Below are 17,701 nucleotides of genomic sequence, written 5' to 3'. Positions count from 1 at the left end.
GTCTAAACCTTCAAGGCTGCATCAATTCAATAAATCTGAGTAATTCAAGGATAACTCAGAGGTAGAGGTTATCAACAACTTCTCCATAGTACTGGATACCATCAACCAGTTTTTCCTTCCTCACCTGAGCTGATTTACTGACTAGGGAGGCTATGTGTGCTTGTATGTGTTTTAAGAATACAAACTTTAGGGGCACCTGGGTGGCTCAGTCGGTTAAATGTCTGCCTTCCACTCAGGTTATGCACCATCCCAGGGTCCTGGGATCAAGCCCCACACAGGCTCTCTGTGCATTGGGGAGCCTGCTTCTCCCTCTCCCTGCCGCACCCGCTGCTTGCACGCTCTCTCTTTCTCTCTGTCAAATAAATGAACAAAATCTTAAGAACCAATTATATATTGTATCAAAACCTGCAACAAGGTATCAATTCAATAAATCTGAGCAGTTCAATATTGACTGAGATAGGGGTGTCATCATCCCCTTCATAATGCCCGATATTTATCTGTTACTTAAAATGCCGACTGTAGCATTTTACCTTCCACATATCTGATTTGTGATCACTTGCGATACTATTATGACCAAATTTCAAACCCTACTGAAAAGTATTACAATTTACTAAAATTCAGTCTGAACCATTTCACTATCGTGTAAGTTTACATTATATACAAGTTCTGTTAAGTTTGCCCTCAACAATACCTTAATACATGAGAAAAATGTAAAAATCACATTAAGAGCAGTTTCCAATTTGGTTGGAATGGTTAATGGACATCTAGTACTATACCATGTATCAAGTTCTACGCCAAATTCTGGTACAGCTGTTAGTAAAGCTGACAAAGTTTTTCTTAACAGAACTAGGAAATTTCCTTCTTTAAAAATTCATTTATTTGTCAGAGAGAGAGAGATAGCTCATAAGCAGGGGGAGTGGAAGTCAGAGAAGCAGGTCTCCTGCTGACCAAGGAGCCCGATGTGGGGTTGCATCCCAGGACCCTGGGATCATGACCTGACTCGAAGGCAGACACAACCGACTGAACTAACCAGGCATCCTAAGAACTAGGAAATTTATGCGAAGTCTGACCAACACTACTTGAGAGTCTTACACTCATAAAGGCATCATTTTCTATCTTTCTTATATAATTAAAGCAAGGAGCAAAAGTTCAAACAATGCATGTGTTTAACCTGTGTGTTTTCTATGAAATATAAGTAGTATTTTGCTGAAAGAATTTGCTCTCAAATGTTCATATGACAAGGTACATCCTTATCAATTTTTAGGATCCAATTGAAATTCAAAGAGAAGTCTCTGATTCAATTTCCTGATAAAACAAGCCAGTACACTTCACTATAATAATAAACTTATAATTTCCAAACTGATTCATTGATGTGTTTGAACCAGATTTAATCTTTATAGTTTCTCAGCATCCATTCTCTGAAATTCCTGAAAACTTATTAGTTCTGCCAAGGCCACATATACACAAATTCTGAACTACAAAAGCTGTTTCCGCTGGTCGCCTTTCCAGAAATAACTGATTTCATAAGAGGAAAATAGCAGATTCAGATATTAAATAACAAATTCTGAATTAAGCAAAAGGAGGATGCCCCATCTTATAACCAACGGACCTACATTATTGAATTTATTAAATAAGAGGCCCTTTATAATTTATCTGTCACAGAGGTACAGTCTAAATCCTGAAGGAAAACGTGGATAGAGACAATTAAGTCAAAACCTAAAGGATACAGATAAGAAAGTAAAGAGAAAAAGGGGAGGGATCAAGAGTACAGGTGCTACAGCCAAACTTCAGTAATGGCTGTGTCATTTATCAACTTGCTGATCAGCTTATGTATTGGGTGAGCAAGTCATAACCGTTTTGGACCTCAGCTTCCCATAAGTAAAATGAGAATAACAGCATCAATCTCATAGGGTTGTTGTCAGAATTAAAAGAAATGACACACATATGAATGAGGAGCTTGGAACAGTACACAGAACATACTAAAGCTCAAAAGATATAGCTATTATTATCCAATTCCTCTAACAGTAGAGCACATCCAAAATTTATGGTGCTATGAGTTTTTTTGTAAGTTGGTTATTTGGAAGACTGAATGTTTTCCTTCTGAAAAACATTTCAAGTGGAGCCCTTCTGTCTCTTCACTGTACTGGTGCCAGCTCTACCACAGTTTTGCCACTGCCCACCAACAGTTCTGGCATTCTCTGTCAATTGACATACAGTCAGCAGTGGTATTTATAAACAGGTGTCCCTCTCTTCTTTCAAAGTTCTCAACTGTTCCCTACTGCCTACAAATGGAGAAGCCAATCTCCTTCATATGGCACACAAGACTCTTTACAATCTGGCTTTATCCTCTGTTCCGGTTTCACTTCTATAACTTCTTTGGAAGCTAGAGCCACAGCAGACAATTCGTTGTGCCCTAAACAGCCCGCGCACTTTAAGGGACTGCACGCCACTGTTTGTGCTTTCCCCTGTATGTCTGAGAAAACTGTCTTCTCCACCCTCAAACAAAAAATTATTCACCCCTCCAAGGACTAGATGAAATGCCACCTCATTCATTTATTCAGCAAGAAAATTTACTCAACACTCAGTACTAAATTTACTCAATACTAAAAACTAAAAAGGAAGGCCCTATGAAAGTAAATAAGACATAGTTCCAGCATCTGGGGAATCTATAAGGTGAAAGACACGTTAAAATAAAATAATAAAATAGCATACTATGAGTAATATGCATAAGACAGAAGGAAGCGATGCCTAAGCTGGGTTCTACAGGATATGGATTTGTTTCCATTCTTACCATTTTAACTGGACCATAACTGTAATAACTACTTTTACAGCCATGCGAGCATTTGAAAAATAATCTAGGCAGTGAAGCCAACAAGTGATGAAACCCTTGTGTGGGAGCCCAAGGATATCAATGTGGCTAGACATTGATGGGCATAGTAGTCAGGAGGGGGCAGAGTAGAAAGTATGAGACCTAAAAACCCGACCTAAGCTACATCATACAGTCTACGGATTCTGGATGTTATTCTGAGATGCGAAGCCACTGGACCAGCTTGAGCAGATAACTCTCCTAGGATCTGAGGGACTCCTATGATTTAAGCGACGATCACAAAGTATCTTCCCTTCCTTTAACAGGCGTCTCTGGGAGATCAAGTGATACTTTTGTTCTACTTTAACCACATCCTCTTCTTTCATTTACTGCCATCAGGTCTCTAACTCCCAGAGTCAGGCACCTACCACACGAGAAAAGTCAAACACACCACCCATCTTCCTCTTAGCTCTTTCGGCCTTCTGCTCCTGGTTTCCTAAGAAACCTTTCCCACCCTTGTCATTTTAAATAACCCCGCCTCATTCTGCCTCTATCATTGTAACCTTTTTCCTGTTGTCAGCAGCACCAGTTTCATCCCTTTTCATCAGTAACAGTGACGGTGAAAAAGGCCTAATAAAAGCGCCCCTTCCCTAAACACCACCTCCAGCCATTCTCACTGGGCCAAAGTCGCTCCTTCCATGACCCCCAAAATGAAACTAGCCCCGAAGTCCGTCGCATTCCCTACTTTCCGCGAATCCAATCCGGCTTTTCTTTTCAGCAGCCAAAGCTTAATCCTAGTCCGTTACCTCCACTGTCGACAGCGTCTTTGCCCTCATCTTCCAACTCCGAAGCTACTGCCCTGGCTACCATTTTCATCTTCTTCTTCTTCTTCAGCGAATTTTTCAGCTTTTTCCCTGCACCCACACGTGGGCCCCCCACGGCCGCGGCCATGTTTCCCCTGCGGAAGCGCCCGGAAGCGTTGCGCCCGGTGCTCACCACAGGACCTCGGCCTTCAGTTCCGGCGACACAAGGTTCCGGGGCGGGGCCATCTAGCCTCCGACTGCGCCTCGGCGGGAGGTCTGCGGGGTCCGGCGAGTCTTTACCGGAGTCCGCTCCGGGGGCGGGGAGAGGAGTGACTGTACGTTCTCAGACGACCCCTCTTCCAGCTCGCCCTGGCCCTTGGACCGCTGCCGCAAGCCGGAGCGCGGTCCCCTTTGCTGGTCTCCCTGTGGCCGCTTCCCTTCCGGGCCGCGTTTCCGGGTGTGGGTTCCGGGAGCTCGTCCGAGGTCCCCGACTCGCCCCTGCAGCCGGGCGGCCGGGAGAGCGGGCGCCGCGTCGGGAAGGGTACGGGAGTGTCATCCTCTCTCCCCAAGTAGCGAAGTCCAAAGAGTCACACGCGACACACACGATCTTTCTCGGGCACTGGATCACGTAAACGCCCTCTGATTAACCCTTTCCTGGCGTGCGATCGCGAAGCGGAGAGCGTCTGGCCGGGACCTGGCGGGCTCCGGCCGCGCGGGGCCGACCTGGGGTGCGGATCTCGGGCTGCCGCGCGGCGCTCCTGCCCGCAGGGCGGCTTCTCCCTGAGGCAACCCTTCGGGCAGCTACCGCAATCTGGCCCTACCGTTTTCCTCCTCACTTGTTGACTCCTTGAAAGTAGGACCAGATCTCATTCGTCCCTCCACCGTCCCCGAGGCTGGCAAAGCTGGTCCAGAGCAGGAGATCAGAAAACAATCTTGGAAGGAGTGAATGAATGAAGGACAATAAGCGATTAGCGAAGTTAGTAAGTCAGACTCCCAATACAGCAAACCTTTATACATCCTGTTCTGCCGGCCGGACGAATTCTAAAGGCTTTCCTAAAGCTTGATGTTTTCCTGGTAGAATGTTTCTTGGTTTTTAATAACCTAAAATCTGTAAGAGAGTACGGATTTCTCAATCCCACACATTCCAGCTATTGTTTGGGGGGGGGGGGGGGGTATATTTACATAAGCCAAACTCAGTACATTTTAGTATATGTGCTGCCAAAGCGAGCACAACTCTATATTTTAAAACAAAACAACTGTCTTGTTTTTAACAGTGCGGGAAAAGTTACATTGCAAATATAATCGGGAAAGCTCAAATTCCAGCTTTTGAAAAGTGCAGCTCTTGTCAGTGCAAGAAGTATGTCTGGAGATGCCCCCTGAGACATTGCAGGGGCCTGGATTCTCCCAGTCCTGCTCAGTGTCCATCTTCCCTCGCCACTTAGTGTTGAACCTGTGCCCTGCTGACTTTCCTACTTAACCTTTGTTTTGGCCTAGTGTTCTACACGGAGTTCAAAAACAAAGTTGGGAAGGCATTGAAGAAAACTGTAGAGAAGAAACAAATGTTAGAGAGAAAAATGATGACAGTGGCAAGAAGGCTCTCTGGCATAGAAGGTACCATTTGTTAATATTATTGAAGATCAGGAGTGGTATTCTAAGCATTTGACATCTTAATATGATGGCTTATTTTGGAGAGTCTGGGTGGCTTAGTCTGTTAAGTGTAGGGCTCTTGGTAGGGACTCAGATCATGACCTCAGAGGGGCGAGATTCAGCCCAGGATCAGGCTCTGCTTGGGATACTTTATCTTTCCCTCTGTCACTCCCCCACTCCACCCACTTCTCCCTCTTAAAAAAAAAAAAAAATGATAGCTTATTCATAAGTAGACAGTTACTATGTTTAGCTGTAATTTAAGGAATTGCTGGAAAGGTAGAATTGGTTGATTATCATTCATTCATTTTTGTCCTTTTAAAAAATAGTTTCCAGATTTACATGCAGAAATCTGATTTTCAGAAGGGGATTGCTACTGTTAGGTGGGAGATTCCCGTGTTAATGCACTTAATCTTCACCAGTGTGGTAGGTACTATTGTTCCTATCATAAAGATGAGGGAGCTGAGGCACACCATAGATGGAGAACTTGGTCAAGGTCACAGCCAGTAAGTGGCAGAATCGTGTTCAAACCTGAGTAGTGTGTCTGCTCCAGGGTCTGTTCAACCACTGAGCTATATTGCCTACTCAGACTGTTGCCCTTGACGTTTAACACGTATGTGCAGAGAACAGACAATGGAAATTTCTGGCAAGCACTGGAATACATAAATTAGAAAAAAAGAAATCTATGTCCTTACAATGAACTAAGATAATTGAAAGTTTTGCAAATAGAATGTCCAGGAATGGTGGAAATAACCAAAGTCACCTAGACATTTATATGAGCATTTGTTTTTAAGAGTGGGAGGGACAAGGGGCAGAGGGAGAGAGAGAGAGAGGGAGAGAGAGAGAGAATCCTAAGCAGGCTCCATGTTCAGCATGAAGTGGGGCTGGACCTCACGACCCTTAGATCATGCCTTGAGCCAAAATCAAGACTCCGTCCAATGCTTAAGTGACTGAGCCACCCAGGTGCCCCTCTACGAGCATTTGTATAAACATACCCATGATAGATGTGAGCTTATAACTTCTCAATGTCACATTCACCCTTTTTGGCTGTTCTGTGAAAAAATGGGTGGATTCTTTAAAAGATCTCCTTTTGCCTACCAACAGGTTGTTAAGCTTTGTCAGTAGAGGGCACTAGAATGACATTGTAAGAAGGAGCAGCCGGCTTCCTGCTTCTAGTGTGTGTCTTCCTAGAGACTCTTGCCACAGCTTCTCCGGCCCTAAACTCCTCTAGCACAGGTAGCCTCTGCTTTCTGCAATGCACTGTGCTCAGTGGCACCCAGCGGCCAGCAGCTCTCCCTGGCCAGCCCCCTTACGCAGTCTCATAGCAGAGCACGTCTAGCACGCATGCTCTTCATTTCTGACCAGCCCATCCCTTGTCACTGCAATGCTCGCTTGTAGTTAATCACTCTTTATCTTAAACTTTCCTGTTCAAATTACTAAGGCGTTTCCATCTCCTGATTGGTCTCGACTGATACAGAGCTAGAATGAGGGAAGTGATGAAAATATTGTCAGCACCTACATACAGTCCCTGCCTGCCTACAGCACTATTAAAAAGTTCCTTGGAGGATTATTCAATTCTGGAAGAATCAGGGAAACTAAAACAAGGATTCCTTGTTAAAACACCAATATTTATAGGAGGATAACAAATACAATAAATTCTTCTGGATGGTTTGTTGCAGCTTGACTGATGTGAGTACATTGAAGAACTCCAAACTAATGGATATGGAACAGATAAGAGGTCAGGGTCATTGTACAGTGCATCCAGAGCAGGGTTGCTGCTTTCTGGCAAGGTCTGAATGCAAAAATGATTAGGCAGGAGCTCTGGAAAGAGATTCTGGTTAAGTGATAGTGCATGGGTTCTCTGCATAGAGAAAAATTCATGAAGGGAGACTGCAAAGAGAAAGAGGGTATCTTAATGAATATCAGAGTTTCCAGTTGGGAAGGCATAATAAAGAGGGACCAGGGGTGCCTTGGTGACTCAGTGAGTTAAAGCCTCTACCTTCGGCTCAGGTCATGATCCCAGGGTCCTGGGATCGAGGCCCGCATCGGGCTCTCTGCTCAGCGGGGAGCCTGTTTCCTCCTCTCTCTCTGCCTGCCTCTCGCCTACTTATGATCTCTCTCTGTCAAATAAATAAATGAAATCCTTTAAAAAAAATAAAACAATCAACAATCTGAGGCCTCTTGAATTTAAAAAAAAAAAAAGAAAGAAAGAAAGAAAGAAAGAGGAACCAGGATAAAGTTATAAGAAGAACATTTATCTTCTCTGGGATAAATTTCCCCAAAGAAGAGATTGTCACCGGTGTTAAATTCTATTGCGGTCACAGAGGAAAAGAAATCACAAGCATTTAGTGACCTGTCACTTTAATGAGAGATATAAAAGAAAACTTTTAAAAGCTGAAATGATATACCATACTCCTAAAAGAGAGATCAAGTATTCTGAAGTTATTTATTTATGCCAACCAAAATTCTATTGGAATTAACTTTGGGAGAGGAGAGACAGAGACTGATTTCTAGATAAAATAATTCTTTATTTTTTTAATATTTATTTATTTATTTGAGAGTGAAGGAGTGGGGGAAGACAGAGGGAGAGAATCTCAAGCAGACTCCCCACTGAGCATGGAGCCCTGGGGGACTGAGACAGCAGAATATTAGTGTTTTAACAATTTGCGGAGAAAATAAAGAAGCTCATATCTTACACTAAAATGAAGTCCAGAATTAAATATTGAAACACAATGCAGGAAAAGAGAAAAAAATACCTGACTTACCAGGATTGTAGAAACAACTCATCCAACTTTAAAAATCAGTGAGGGTGAGTTTTGAAAACAATTCATACCTCACATCATATACAAAATGGAATCAAAGTGAAATAGACAAACATTACAACTGCAAAGTTTCTATCAGAAAGCAGACGAGCAAACCATTGTGAAAAAGCTACATACAGTATGATCCTAACTTCATGATATTCTGGAAGAGACAAAACTAGGAAGACAGTGGTCTCCAGGAGTTGGGGAATGGGCATGGTGGAGAGAGATGAATAGAACACGGGAGATTTTTAAGGCAGTGCGAATACTCTGTCTGATGTCATAAAGATGGATACAGGTCATTATGTATTTACCCAAATCCATACACTGTATAACATCAAAAATGAAGAGCTGTAATGCGAACTATGGCCTTTGGGTAATTTTGATGTGTCCATGTAGTTCATCAGTTGTAACAAATGTAGCCTTCCGTTGCCAGCAAGTTGATAATAGAGGAGGCTAGGCATGTGTGGGAAAGGGAGTACTCTCTGTACATTCTCCTCCAGTTTGCTGTGAACCCAAAACTGCTCTAAAAATAAAGTCAATTTGAAAGAAAGAAAAAGAGAAGAAAGGAAGGAAGGAAGGAAGGATGTGGCAAGCCACACACTTGGAGAAAATATTTTAAAAGCTTATGTCTGGTAAAGGGTTGTGCCCAGAATATAAAAAGAACTCTCAAAGCTCCATCTTAAAAATAAGAAGTTTTTAAAATGGGAAAAGATTTAAACTAACACTTCGTCAAAGAAGATACACCAATAACAAATGAACACATGAGGTGTTCAGCATCATGAGCCACTAAAGAAATGTAAATTAAAGCCCCAATGAACACATATCTTTCAGAGTGACGAACATTAAGAAGACTGACCATACCAAATACTGGTGAAAATGTGGAGCGACTTGAAATCTCATATGCTGCTTAGGAGAATGTAAAATGATCAACCACTTGGAAAACAAGTTGGCAGTTTCTTAACCTTGAATAATGTTATTGAGCTACTAAATCACCAGAGGCAAAAACCCACAGTGTGGACTGAATTGTATTCCCCAAAGTTCTTAGGTTGAAGCCCTACTGCAATGTGACCCTGTTTGGAGATAGGGGCTTACAAGAGATAATTTAAGTTAAATGAGATCGTATGGGTGGGTCTCAATCCAAGAGCAATGGTGTTTTTAAAAGAAGAGGAAGAGACACCAGGGAGGCTTGTACACGGAGAGAAGGCCATGTGAGGACACATGAGAAGGTGGTCATCTATAAGCCAAAGAGAGAAGCCTCAGGAGAAACCAACCTTGTAGCCTCCAGAAGAGAGAGAAAATAAATGTATGTTGTCTAAGCCCCCCAATTTGTGGTATTTTGTCATGACAGACTTAGAAAACTAGTACTGCCATTCTATATCTGTCCTTCCTATTACTATTAGTAACATAACTTAGGTCATCATTTTGGTCAGCTTGTAATAAGTCAGGTTTTCCGTTCCTTGCTTCCAAAAACCTTTGCACTCCATACACTATGTGACTTTTGTCAGCTTGCTTTACCTTTAACAAGGTAAAAGTTTTTCAGTATTCTCAGACTTAAAGATGAGGCGGTTGGACTAAATAAACTTAAAAAATCTTTTCAGTCTACATTTCTAGCTATTGTGGAAAAATTTCCAAATAGACTTTGTTTTCCCAAAGTATTCCCCCTTGATTAGAAATCCATAATTCAAGATTAAAATGCAAAGATATCTAATAGCATTAAGAATATAAAATTAGTGCTAATAGTATAATGCTTTTTTTTCTGAACTCTGCTATTATTTTCAAGTAGTAACAGAACAGAGAGAATATAAAGATGAGCATAAATTTTTGTGGGTTGACAGGTTATGAACACAGCTAAGTGGGCAACCTTCCTTTGTGGGAAACAAGTACTTGCAGATTTTAGATGCCTGTGAAGGTATGGCATTCTGTGTCTCCTCTGGATACTGACCCTTAGGACAGAAGAAATTACTAGTAATAATCTGTCATGTGAGTCTTAAGACTTTTGAAATCCATTAGAGAGCAAGTAACTAGAACTCCATTTTCTCACAGACCAGGGAATTTTGTTCTCTTAAGGAAATGTGAAACCACCTCCAAAGTTCAAGTATTCTATCCTTTTGTTCATACAGCTGCTTCTGAATCTCACAGTCTTCATTTTTAAGGAGACATGTTTTTGAATCCTTAGGAACATCCTTAAAAAGACGACAGCTCGCCTCTTTATCTTCACTTCCTCTAGCCCTGAACTTCGGCTTATGATATAATTAAGACCCAGGCAGTAGCCTCGTTATTCCTAACCAGACTGAGGCCATGTTTGATTGCCTCTTTAGAAACATCCCTGTAAACAAGAAAGGGACAAATTACATCATCTGGTTGGCGTTAAACAATAGACCATGTGAGTACTGGTAGGCGTAATACGGTTTATTTCATTTGAACAAATTACTCTTGAATTCCTGGTCTCAGAGCCTGCATTAGTGAGACAGGGGCTATCATGTATCAAGGAGACATATCACCTTGCATAAAACCTTTCCATTAAAAATTCACCTCGCTATGGAAGTTAACAGTCTCCTAGGCAGTATTCATCAACAGTGACAAGATTTGCCCAGCATTTCTGAATGATCAAGCAAACACAAGAGAAAAGTGGGCCGCTTTGATTCTTCCAGACTTTTACATTCTCATTTCTGCTAAGAAACTGTGTCCTGATTGTATACAAGGAAGTTCTTTCTCATTATGACAGTTGAACCTCGCCTAGGTGTCCCTAGTAGACCAGTGACACAGCTGAAAGAAGCTTTAAGAGCTGGGCCTTTTTCTTTCATCCTTCCAAAGTTGAGGAGCCACATCATCCAAGAGAAGTGACTATTTGTGCAAAGGTAAAATCCCAGGGTTAAGGCTTCCTCGACATGTCATTTTATTCATCAAATTTTTAAGGAGCCCTTACGATGTGCCATGTTGTACATTCGACACTAGGGATTCCTAATGAGATGGACAAGACCCTTGTTCTTGTGATGCTTACCTTCTATGTGAAGGAAACATAAGTAATAATCAAATGAAAAATAAAATAAATAGCTGTAGCTAGTGATAAGTGTCAGGAAGATAATAAAACGTGGTAATGTAATAGAGAACGGTTTGGAATAAGGGGATGCCTAAAGTGAGATGGGATAAATCAGAGCTGAGATCTGAATGGTGTCATTGAGATGGCCTTGTGACAATCTGGGAGAAGTATTTTCTAAGGAAGGCAGCAAGCTCCTTCAAGAAATAGAAGCCAGCCGGAGTTGAGCATAGTGAGCAGAAGAGGTGGGGCACATGCTGAAGTAACAGGAGTAAGAAGGGGCCAGATTAAGCACATCCATGTAGGTCAGGCAAACATTCAACTTTATCCCAAGAGAAGTGAGGAGTCATGATACAATTTTTTTTAAAGAAAGATTTTATTATTCATTTGAGAGAGAGAGAGAGAGAGAGAGAGAGAGAGATTATGAGCAGGGGGAAGGGCAGAAGCAGAGAGACAAGAAGACTTCCCACTGAGTGGGGAGCCCCATATGGGGCTCAATCCTGCGATCCTGAGATCATGACCTGAGTCAAAGGCAGATGTTTAACCAATGGAGCCACCCAGGTCCCCCATCATGGTACTATTCTGACGCTGCAATAATAGGATCTGAGCTCATTTCTCAATGACCATTTTAGTTCTGTTGGAAACTGTCAGGGTCAGAGTATAAATGCTCAGACCAGTTAGGAGATTACTCTAAATTTTATGTGAGAGATCACAGTGGCTTAGAATAGGGTGGAAATAAACTTAAATGACATATTAAGAATATATTTTAGATGTGCAAGCATACAGCTGTTGATGGAATAGATGAACCCATGAAGTAAAGGAATAAAATATTATGCCTAGATTTTTTTACTCAACAGCTAGGTGGATGATAATGCCGTTTGCTGATATTGGGAAGGCTGGGGAAGACCAGCTTTGCGGGAAAGATTGTTTCTTTTTTTTTTTAAATATTTTATTTTTTATAAACATATATTTTTATCCCCAGGGGTACAGGTCTGTGAATCACCAGGTTTACTCAAAATCTATAAAGAACTTAGCAAACTCAACACCCAAAGAACAAATAATCCAATCAAGAAATGGGCAGAGGAAAGATCGTTTCTATTTGGCCTTGTCAGGGTTAAGATCTTGACGTCTAGGTAAAAATGTTGACTAAGTAACTGCGTCTCAAGACAGAGGCCAGGGCTTGAGATTTGGGTTATAAAATTTGACAGCAACCTCTTAGTGATTTTTACTGCTCAGGAGTGAATGAGGTTTTCCAGGAAGAAGAGAAAAAGGAGGCCCTTTCCAGTTGGCAAGGAACTCTGGTATTTAGAGGTAAGGAGGGAGTGCATGGAAATGAGTAGCCAAAAAGTAGACAGAATTAGGAAATTAGGAAAGCAAGAGAGGAAAGTATTTCAAAAAGGAAGCAAGCATCATCTTTGTTAGATACTGTTGTGAGGTGAAGCTAAGTGTGGTCAGGAATGTGTCTATTAGATATTTTCAAGGAGGTGATTTTGAGGGGATTTGTCAAGAGATCAGTGGAATGACTGGGAAAAAAGCCCTGCCAGAGGGCGCTGGCAAATAAAGAGTCCAGTTTCCAGCTAGATGGCAGACCATATGTGCAGAGAAATGCCTCCTGGTATGGAGCACTTAAAAATAATTGCTTAGCTGTTTTTTTAGATGCTTAGTAACTACTTATTAAGTAAATAAATGAATGACTTTAGGTTCTTCTAGATATCCCCAAATAAACACCATCCAATGTTCTAGCTCCTTTTTGGCAACCCTCATGATTTCATTAAAAGCTCAGGACTAGGGGCGCCTGGGTTAAGCCTCTGCCTTCGGCTCAGGTCATGATCTTAGGGTCCTGGGATCAAGTCCTGCATGGGGCTCTCTGCTCAGTAGGGAGCCTGCTCCCCCCCACCCACCTCCTGCTGCTCTGCCTACTTGTGATCTCTCTTTCTGTCAAATAAATACATAAAATCTTTAAAAAAAAAAAAAGCTCAGGTCTGGAGTTAAATTTGCTTTCCATCTCTTTGGCCAGCGGATTTAGATCACTTTTGGGGTGGATAAGAGTGGGTTGAGATAGAAGATCTTCTTCCTACTAAGAGTCAAGTTCTATTCCAGAATAAGAAAATCCAAATCTCTGGGGATGGGGTTCAGCACTGGTATTTTTTACAAACACCCCCCCCCCAGTTGATTCAGATGCACAGTGAGAGTGAGAGCCACAGTTTGATGTGGAAGCAGAAATAACCAATGATGGGCATTCGTGGTTGGGTAGCAGGTGCCGATACGCCTAGAGAATATGGTGCTGAGATTGGGGGGGGGGGGGGTGACATCATTAGATGAGGAGGGAGCAGGCATTTCCGGAAGATTTGTTTTTAAAAGAGGAGAAGCAAGAGTGGCAAAGAGGAACGTGAAGAGCTCTTGGGGTACTTCAGGTACAGATGAAAAAAGAAAACCAGCATTCCTGAGAAACTTCTAAGGTCAGCCAAGTTCCAGGTAAACAATGTGGAAAGATTCCTCAGAGAAGAGATTAAAGACGTACAGAGTTTGCTGGTGACAGCTTCTGGTTGATATAGTGCAGAGTAAAAGGGTTTGAAAGGACAGGGAGTAGAGGAAATGAATCAGTAAAGGGATCTTCCAAGAAGCGCAGGACAAGTGTCTGGGTGAAAGGGGATGATCCAGACGTGACAACTGAGGGGAACAAGGAGATGAATAATGAGGGCGTTCAACTGATCGTCAGTTATGGAAGGTGAGCAAAAGTCAGATGCATCCCCAAGTCCAGTCTTTTGCAGATCTGAGCTCACTGTATAAGTATGAAATCCCATGACTGTCGAAGGAGGATGATCCCAACTGGGAAAGTTGGTCTGATGGTATGACAGTGACTGTTTTCCACATGGTATGGGTTTCCTGTGCTACAGCCTGGGAGTAACCCATCTCCCCTGGCTCCCAGTTCCCAAGAAACTCTTCCCTTCTTTGTTATTCTTAGAAGTATTTCTTATTTTTGCCAACACCCCAGGATACACAGTATCTTAGAATAAATGCATGATTTTCCAAAGACTTGAGGATTAACAAATTTCAAACATCTTGCTTACACCCTGCAGGAGTCTCAGGGCCAATATAAATACACAAGCCTCGTTGTCTGGCCACAGCTGGAAAAGAAGGAGGGAGGAGAGAACAAAACACAAATTAATGTCTCAAAATTACACTCCATGCTCACCTTACAGGAAATAGTGAGTTCAGACAAATGTTAACTGAGAACCACAGTTATCATAAGGAATCTCCATAGTTCAGCTGGGACCTGAAATTATCTTTTTTATATTAACTTATTTTATCCAGTCATAAAATACTTTGAGCTACATTTTTTATGCCAGATGGTATTCTATATGTTTAAGATGTTTAAGATACAGTTAAGAACAAGCAAACAAAGGCATTCTTCTACTAGACATTATATATTTTGGGGAGTGGATAGACAAAAAAAAAAAAATCCTATTGATCAACCAAGAAGTAAACTAGAAAAATTTCAGGTAATGATCCTTTTAGGGATCCTCTTATGGTACTCTTACCACGTATGAAAAATGCTGCCATTTTCCTTCTTTCTAGAACCTTACTAAAGTCTCGCCTCAAATGAATAAGTCTAGGCAAGTCTTGCCCATTCTCTCCCTCTTTTATGTTTTTTATGATATATTTTATGTACACTAACATGTGACCAATTCTAGATGCACCCATTCTAGTTTTGAATGCTTGTAATTTTATACACCTGTATTACCACCGCAATCTTCAGGATATAGAATAATCTTCCTATCCTAAAGTTCCCTTGTGTCCCTCAGCCCACCACCAGCCCCTAGCAACAGCTGATACACTTTCTGACACAGAGTGTTGCCTTTTCTAGAATTTCTTATGAAGAGAATTGTACTGTATGCAGACTTCTATGTGTTCTGTTTTTATTGACTCTGTAGTTGTCATTTCATTAACACCATCTCATTGATTCAGGAAAGATAACCACGTTCAGTTTCATCTGCAAAGACACAATGTTTGTAAACCAGTTCTTCTGAAGCTGCCTACCCCCCCCCATTTTTGTTAATTGCACAATAAAGCACTGTAGATGAATCCTCAGATAAGCATAAGTACTCTGAGGCTGATGGTAGGGATCTTGAGGTTCTTGCTTCTGATTAGCCCGACTGTGTCGCAAAATCCCTGCCCCTCCCACCAACATGAAGAGAGAATTTGAATACAATAACATCCATCTCTTTTTCTGTGCTTAGCTAAAGCATTAAATTCTTTAGCACAACAAGATCAAGTCATCATGATCTCTGGGTCCTGGATCTGAGCTCTGCTCAGGCTCCCTGCTCAGTGGGGAGTCTGCTTCTCCCTCTCCCCTCTTCATCCCTGCCTAGGTTCATGCTCTCTCTCTCTCTTAAATAAATAAAGCCTTAAAAAAAGAAAAATAAATAAATTTATTTATATTTAAATATAATGTGGCTCATAGCTGGGTGTACTACTTCTCTACTAAACATTATGACATGAGGATTTTTGTCATGAGATTTTCCACCATTTCACTGCAGTACCACCAGCACTGAAGCCTTCTTTCCCTTCAACACCTGGGGATGCTAAGCACTGAGCACCAATGTTGTTACCCTACAGATTTTTCAGTGATTTATTTCTTATTGAATTTATGGGTATCTGTTAATACTTGCTGGGGTCAAAACACGGGCTCAGCCTATGGCCCAGTGCACCATTCCCCCCGCAGTCTTCTTTGTCTAAGAAAACTGGGATTCTGTTTTCTGAATCTCTGCTTCACAGATGGGTACTAACAGGAAGCTTGGTGTTTAGACAGTGGGGAGATTTGTCTAACCGACCAATCTTGGTCTGAATTCTTGATGCCTCGTGGTGTGAGAAAAACATTGCTATTTTCAGAACGATCCTGGATTTGGGCAGAAAATGATCACTATATGTAGTGAGTCAGGCGAGGGAGCCCCCAAATTGCAAAAGAGATTAAGGAGTAAATCGACCAATAGACAAATGGTTCATTCTGGCAAAAGAGTTTATTTTCCTCTTGCCTCTCATGGCCATATGAAGTCATAGAGTGTTAAAAAAAAAAAAAGACAGGTAATCTTGGTATTCTATTCCTTTTTAATCATAGAATTTTAATGCTTGACAAGGCCTTCAATAAGAGACTCAGGTTGGTTGAGACACTCCCAAGGCCACGCAGAAGGAGGAACTGTCCAGCACTCAGGTGCTAGACTGATTCCCAGCTCTGTGTTCTTCCTTCTGCACTCTGTTGCTTCCCCATGGCTAGCTAGCAAGGTTGCCCTTTTCAGTCTCTAATGAAACATTAACTCTCTAGTTCCTTGTACTCCACTACCTTGAGGAGTTGTTGTGGTGTTGATAGACCTTTTCTTAAAAAAAAAAAAAAAATAGGTATGGTCATGTATTTGATCAAGCCCCGTTATAGTCATTATCACAAGAAATGAAAAAATGGTCATTATTATAACAAATACTTCTGAAGTAAGCTACAGCAAGCACATTGCCTACTTACTTTTCTAATTTTTCTTTCCAGATTTTTTTTTATTTTGTCATTTCAAATGGACTTACTTATATCAAAGTGGAAAACACGACATTTAATTTCCTTAAGGAGGAAACTAGACCACATTGGGCTTTCACTTTGCCAAACTCATTGAAGTAGGGCCTTGTCATTGCACAGGAGAAAAAACATAAATGGATGAAGAATGTTAAGATTTGCAATAAAAGTTAGTAGATAGCTTCACCTCCAGTATCTCCCTGAAGCAAATGGTTCTTTCAGTGACCTGAGACCAGATGTCTTAATCCAAACATTTACATATAACTCTAACTTGAACTGTTCCACTGGTTTTGTTATTATCTGCATTTGCATACAGACTTTTTTGAAGGGGTCTTATTAACTTGTTCATGGCACACTGCTGGCTTTAACGACACTTTGATGACTTTCTAAAGGAAAGAGTTCTCCTCTGAACATCCATATTATATCTTGAACTTGCCATTGAATAAGGTTTACAATTGTTAAAGTAGATATTTAGAATTGCTTTTGATCAGGAGTAGGTCCCAAATGGCCACCTGTCCAATAGGTTCTTTAATATGAGGATTATTAATGGGATCCCTGGAACTGGAATCTCACAAATGGAAAATCCATCAGTAATATGCTCACTACCCTTTAAATATCCATTGATGATCTGTGTCTCATTCACAGGAAAATCAACAAGAATAAAGTTTTTGTATATTTTTTTTATTTTGTAGTGGGATTCAGTAATAACCCAATTATGTTCAGCCTTACCTTGTAAAGGCTCTTTCTAATTAGTGTATAGAAGTTGCAGGAAAGCTATGACCTTTTGTTCCTTCTTTTACTGCTGGAAAAAGGCTTGTACTGTGTGAGGGTGGGCATAATGAGATTGTTAATGAAATCTACCAAATGGGGTAATAAATATATTCTGACGACTGTTGATTTTTCTGCAAGATAGCTAGAAGATTACTCTGTGGTCTTCAGCAGATCTCAAACCATGGTAGACTAAACAGTTATATTTTTTCCTTTAAACCTGAGATTCTTCCCGAGTTTTCCTTGTATAATGGAGATCAATGTAAGGACAGAAACTACTCT

The 17,701-nt window shown here is 41.3% G+C and overlaps 1 protein-coding gene and 1 long non-coding RNA gene across 2 annotated transcripts in view; one reads left to right on the top strand and one right to left on the bottom strand.

Annotated features, from left to right (window-relative positions):
* Positions 1–3,861, bottom strand: part of RRP15 (ribosomal RNA processing 15 homolog) — a 42,245-nt gene extending 38,384 nt beyond the window's left edge. Inside the window, exon 1 of the mRNA XM_059413351.1 lies at positions 3,613–3,861. Within this exon, the coding sequence (XP_059269334.1) occupies positions 3,613–3,757 (145 nt within the window). The 5' untranslated portion in view covers positions 3,758–3,861. The remainder of the gene's footprint in view (positions 1–3,612) is intronic.
* Positions 3,862–4,175: 314 nt separating this feature from the next.
* On the top strand, positions 4,176–9,372 carry LOC132025706 (uncharacterized). Its single transcript, XR_009406671.1, has 3 exons — positions 4,176–4,589; positions 5,104–5,220; positions 8,889–9,372. It is a non-coding gene; the product is annotated as an uncharacterized LOC132025706 (long non-coding RNA).
* Positions 9,373–17,701: the final 8,329 nt, after the last annotated feature.

The sequence above is a fragment of the Mustela nigripes genome, chromosome 10 (assembly GCF_022355385.1).
Source record: "Mustela nigripes isolate SB6536 chromosome 10, MUSNIG.SB6536, whole genome shotgun sequence".
Classification (NCBI taxonomy): Eukaryota; Metazoa; Chordata; class Mammalia; order Carnivora; family Mustelidae; genus Mustela; species Mustela nigripes.
This window is presented reverse-complemented; position numbering and strand designations above follow the sequence as displayed.